Raw genomic sequence first — 5430 nt, forward strand, 5'->3', positions numbered from 1 at the left:
GCCCGTGGCGCTGGGCCAGGCCTTCCCCGGGGCCGAGGTGCGCCTCTCAGCCTTCCACGTGTGCAAGCACCTGCAGGAGCAGATCCAGCGGCTGGGCCTGGAGCGCCGGGCCGAGCAGCTGCTCCTCAGCACCCTGCACGGCACCATGTGCAGGGCCACGGAGAGCAAACGGAGGGAGATGCACCGCGTCCTGAGTGAGACGGTACCGCCGGACCTGCTGCCGCGCCTCCACGCTCACTGGCTGCTCACCAATAAGATCTGGGCCACGCACGGGGACAGAAGCTGCAAGAAGAGCTCTGACTATTTTATGGAGCTGGAGACAGTCACTCAGGGCTTAAGCCAGGTTTTCAGTGCTGAGCTCTTCCTGGAAACTTGCATTGCCTCGTTTGCAAAGTACTACCAGAAATGTGTTTCTGAGAGCCCTCCCAGTAACACTGTGTGCTCCGCTGCCTGTCCTGATCACCGTGCAGCTTCCCAAACCCCACCCACCTCGAATTCCCCCCTCCAGCCCCTGGATGGCTGTCAGGATCAGTCATCCCAGTGCTCTGTCCCGGACTTTCCCATGGCAACCGCAGCAGCTCCTCAACTCCCAATGGCCCTCCGCAGCCAGCCTGCACCTCCCCAGCCTCTCCTCCAGAGTGGGTCCGTGAGCACTTGCTCCTTGTACATTCCTTCATCTCCTGCAATTAAAGAGGAGGCTACAGAATATCCAGAGGGGGACAGCGATGAGGGGATGAACCAAAGGGCTGAAGAACGTATCGTGCAATCTTTGTCTGATATTTGCACGGAGTTTGCTGCCAGGCTGTGCCTGAGCGAGCTTGCAGTGGTTCAGAAATCTGTGCAGCTGATAGGCACCAGCACAGATGCTGTCAACGTACAGATCCTTGAAGATGCTCACAAAGTGACTCAGGAAGGGCTGTGCCACTGTACATGCCACTTCAACCAGACGTTCCAGTTGCCCTGCCGGCACATCCAGGCTGTGCTGAACTCGGAGAGAAAGACCTTGCAGCCTGAGATGCTGGGGAGGCAGTGGCAGAAGGGACGTGACGTCATCATCAAGAGCGTGCGAGGCAGTGCTGACCACCTTCTGGAGGACCTGGAGAGCCCTTGGGATGAGTCTCGAGACAAATTCCTGGCTGTGTCCTCACTCACAGAAGAGATCAGCCAGCTCCTCACCTGTTGTAGCACAGAGGAGTTTGAGCTCCGGTGCAGCACCCTGCGAGCGCTGGCTGACAGCTGGATCGGGCCCTACATGCAGGTGAAACTCTAGTGTGGGACAGTGAGGCTGGCACTGCTTGCAGCTCTGCTGCATCCCTCCTGCTTTCATTGCTCTCTTTATTCAGACTGTACCCCACAGGAGTTAGGGGCTGGCTGGGCCGCTTCATGAGTGAGCATCCACTCCTGCATGGGGGAGCTGTGGAGCTGGTTTACAAATTCCCAACTGAACTGTAATGGGTAACAAGCTGCTGACCTAACAAGCAGGAAATGCATGGGGTGAGCTGAGGGTGGTGTGGGGTAGGAAGTGATAGTTTAATAATGTGATAAAATTATTTGATCTTTGGCCAGCACCTTCAGGTCCTTCCAGCGTCCGGCTGTGAGGGTATTGTGCAACAAAGCCAATAAATGGGCCTTTGTCACTTTGGAGCTGAGTGTGTTTCTGAGGCAATCGTTCTCTGCCAGAGGGCAGTGAGGCTGGGCAGGGTTTTTAACATCTTTCCTTGGTTTTCAGTTTTAATTTCATTGCCCGCTCATTAGGCGAGTGAGCCTGTGTGTTAAGGAGCAGCAGAACCTGAGGGTGGCGATCTCTGCTGCTGGCAGTGCTGCCCGGGTTGGGGCGTTTGTTTATCTGGCTGTGGCAGCTGCTCTTAATTATTCAGAAAATGGAACTGCCCTCCCTCCTGCCTGCTGGGGGTCACGGCAGTACAAACAAGGCTTCTGCAAAGCACAGAGCAAATACTTTGGGTGTGTGGGGTGGGGGAGGAAAAAACACGAAGAAGAACAAACACGCGTTCACCCAAGCCTGCAGAAGCTGTTGTGCAGTTGGTGAGCTGCCAGCCCTCCTCCAGCCCCTTGGCTGTGTCCTGGGGAATGTGCTGGGGACATCTGGTGAGGAGCAGAAAGCACCACAGACCTCTATTGATCTCTGTAATTCATTCCCACAGTTGGTGCTTCAGTAACGCTCGGATTTTAGAGTTGGCCTGTTGCAGTAGAACTGCAGTGTGGTTGGGAATTTCCTCTCACTTGAGGGTTTTGTCATGTTGTATGATAATATCAAATCCCTCTGTCTAAATATAGTGTTTCCTAAAACACCTTTCTATGAGCTTAGAGCTGTGTGTTCTGGCTGCTCCTGAAGCAGTCTCCCCAGGGAAACACAGCACAGGCATACAGTGAGCCAAGGCTGGGACCAGGGGCTGCACAGGGACTGCCAGACCTCCCCCAGCTTGCTGTGACTGGCTTCATGGCCACAGGCACGAGGAGCTGCTCCCTGCACGTGGTGTATAGACAGCAGTCCGACCCTTCCGCCTCTTCACGGAGAGCACAGGAAATAAGTCATCCCTTTCTCAGTAAACATGTTTCCCAAGAGCGAAACTGCGTGGCTGGGACAGGGCCCAGCTGCAATTTACCCTCCACGTGAGCAGGGAGCCCTGCAGCCCTTTGTGAGGGCCCATTGCTGGCAGCGCAGCCTCCCAGGCCGCCCTCTCACTGCTGCAGGCTGCTTCCAGCCAGAAAGGAGCCTGGGCTGGGGCTGCTGGCCCTGCACTCGCCTCTGGCAGTGCTCTGAGCTTGCCACAGCACTGAGTAGCAGTGCCCCAGCACGTAGCATCCCATATCACAGGCCTCTATCCCGCAGTCTCGGGGCTGCTGCTCAGGCAGGCAGACCAGGAGGACCCGCAGGCAGTGCTCAGTGCCCCCGCTGTGGACCCAGGAAATTGTAGCTTTCTTCCTGGGCTCTGTGCACCGGCACCACGCAGAGAGCTCAGGCTGTGCCTTGAAGTGCTTTATTACTCACTCTTTTCTGTGAGCGGGCACGAGCCCAACCATACAATTTGAGTTGAAAGGGACCCTTGAAGGCCATCTAGGCCGTGCAATGAACAGGGGCACCTACAGCTACATCGGGTGCTCAGAGCTCCAACCGTACCCGTTCACACAGAGGAAAGTCTCTCTGGCATGCTGTGGGGGCCGGGGGCTGTCGGGCCATGCAGCACTCAGTTCCTCACTCGTGTTGGCAGAAGTGCTTCAGCATGGGGGGTAGATCCAAGCCGTCGATGGCCAGGCGGTGCACAACGTGCTTCTGGATGACCAGCCGGCAGAGTGTCTGCAGGGAAGGGACTGCAAGAGAGCAAACAGAAGGAGCTGGGGTGGCTGGGACAGTGATGTTGGGAGAGTGGTGTGCAGGGCTCCCTGCTGGCTCCTCGCTTTTGGGCAGCATTTGGGGAATTTTCTGCTGCAGGCAGCGCTCGTCCTCCTGCAGGGCTGTGCTGGGGGAGAGCTTCACCCTGTGGGGTCCTCATGCTCTGCCCAGGCTGGAGCTCCTTTAACAGGCTGAGTCTGCAGCCAGGCTGCGCGTGGCGGCCCTGCAGTCATGTGCCTACACAGTGCGTTACTGTGGTGTTTTGCATTTGTTTTCTCTCGGGGCTGCTACATGGTTCCTCCAGGGATCCACGTGCCCACACACTGTTTTCCTTTCATCCTCATCCCCTCGGTGGATCATCCCCACACTGCACCATAAGCCTTCCTCTGCAGGGAGGACTCACATGATGCTCCCGGGACACGTCTTCCATCGGCCCCCTGACCCCTGTGACACACGCTGTGGGCGGATTCCTCCTCTATGAGCTGTGGGAAGCCCCCAGCAGCGCGGGGCGGGGGGGCTGACTGTGGTGTCACGCTGCAGAGCTGGGCCCTGGGTGGTGGGCCAGCTGCTCCGCTCTCACACGGCCTCCAGCACGAGGCCTCGGGGCAGTGCCAGACAAAGCAGCGTTGTGCCCAGCACGGCCCCGGCCTTGGGCTGCTCCTGGATGTCTGCAATGCTTATCGTAGGCCGGGGCTCGCAGCCCTGAGTGTTCGGTGAGCAGCAGTGTGGCCCCCCCCCGCACAGTGTCTCGTCTCCTGCCCTTCAGCTGCAGGGTTCACTTGACTACCCACACCCCAGCAAAAGCAGAACTACACCACGGCTGATTTGTAAAACTATGGGAAATGCTGCAGAAAGAGCAGCTGCTGAAATCTGTGGGCAGCTGGCACTGGGTTGCTCACTGCCTCTGGTGCACTGCTGGCCTGGTCCTCACTTCGCACTGTGTCCTGCTGGGAGTCCTTGCTGCTCACCCCCTCCCCCCACTGCTTCTAGAAGGAAGCAGCCAGCACAGGGAATGCCAGACCTTGAGAGGCTGAACTCGGGGCTGAGGTTCCCTCTGCAGGAGTCACTCTGCTGTGGGTCCTGGTATCTTGTTTGCTTTGTCTTTGGCCTTGTGCCTGCTATGCCAAGACCTCATTATCTCCCAATTATGTAAAACACAGGTGGCACAGCAGCATGATGGTGGCCCAGCCATCGGTACCCAAGACTATTTCTTCTTCTGGTTCACATCCTTCATCATCCTGAGCACGTGCTCATTTTTCCAATACGCTTCTAATTAGCACCTATTAGCTGACTGCTCGCAGGAGCTCGTGGCTGTGCTGGGCTGCCTATTCCAGCCCCACCCTGCCTGGGGACACCTGGATGTTACCCAACGGCTGCAGCACCGCGGGGGTCTGCCCTGGATCTGCTGCTGCAGCCCTGGCTCCGGGTGGGGTGAGACTGGGGCACTGAGCAGCCAGCACAGGGCTGGAGGGGGACCTCGGGCCGGGCCGGGCCGAGCCAGTGCTGGAGCTGCTGCCAGCTCCACAGTGAGGGGTGCGGGAGCCAAACCACATCCCTGCCACGGCACGGCTTCTGGGGGGCACCGCTGCTAGTGGGGCCTCACCGCACTCTATGGGGACTCGGGATGCTCTGCCACGCCCCCCACCCTGTATCTCTGTGCCCCACGTCCCGTCCCACTCAAATGCTGCCCACCGGACCGCGGGGTCACCACGCAGATACCCACAGCCGTATTCCACCTGGATCACTCGGACGCTTTTGGTAGAGGCGAAGACGTCAACCACAGCGTAGAGCGGCCGCGCGGTGGGCAGGCTCCGGGCGCTCGGCCCCATGTCCTCCCCGTTGATGACGATGTGCATGTCGGCGGTGCCGTCGGGCCGCGGGGCGTACAGCACGCCGATGCGGCTGCGCAGGGCGGTGGGAGGCAGCACGTTGGTGCGGTACAGCTCATCCAGGAGATGGCTGTAGCGTCCGGGGCGGCTGCGCCCCACCAGTTTGTCGCGGGGGATCCTCACGCCCTCGATGCGCAGCTCGGGCTCCCAGAGCGGGGCCGGGGCCGGGGCCGGCTCCTCCTGCCCGTC

At 59.1% G+C, this 5430-nt stretch overlaps 2 protein-coding genes across 2 annotated transcripts; one reads left to right on the forward strand and one right to left on the reverse strand.

The window, feature by feature from the left end:
• Nucleotide 1: 1 nt before the first annotated feature.
• On the forward strand, nt 2-1644 carry ZSWIM1 (zinc finger SWIM-type containing 1; the record flags this gene model as incomplete). Its single annotated transcript, XM_010722656.2, has 1 exon — nt 2-1644. A coding segment is annotated over one exon (1269 nt), but the record flags the coding sequence as incomplete, so codon positions are not given.
• A 1339-nt stretch (nt 1645-2983) lies between these two features.
• NEURL2 (neuralized E3 ubiquitin protein ligase 2) lies at nt 2984-5427 on the reverse strand (the record flags this gene model as incomplete). Its single annotated transcript, XM_003212115.4, has 2 exons — nt 2984-3330; nt 5076-5427. Coding segments are annotated over 2 exons (468 nt in total), but the record flags the coding sequence as incomplete, so codon positions are not given.
• Between the last annotated feature and the right edge of the window lie 3 nt (nt 5428-5430).

The sequence above is a fragment of the Meleagris gallopavo genome, chromosome 22, assembly GCF_000146605.3.
Source record: "Meleagris gallopavo isolate NT-WF06-2002-E0010 breed Aviagen turkey brand Nicholas breeding stock chromosome 22, Turkey_5.1, whole genome shotgun sequence".
Taxonomy (NCBI): Eukaryota; Metazoa; Chordata; class Aves; order Galliformes; family Phasianidae; genus Meleagris; species Meleagris gallopavo.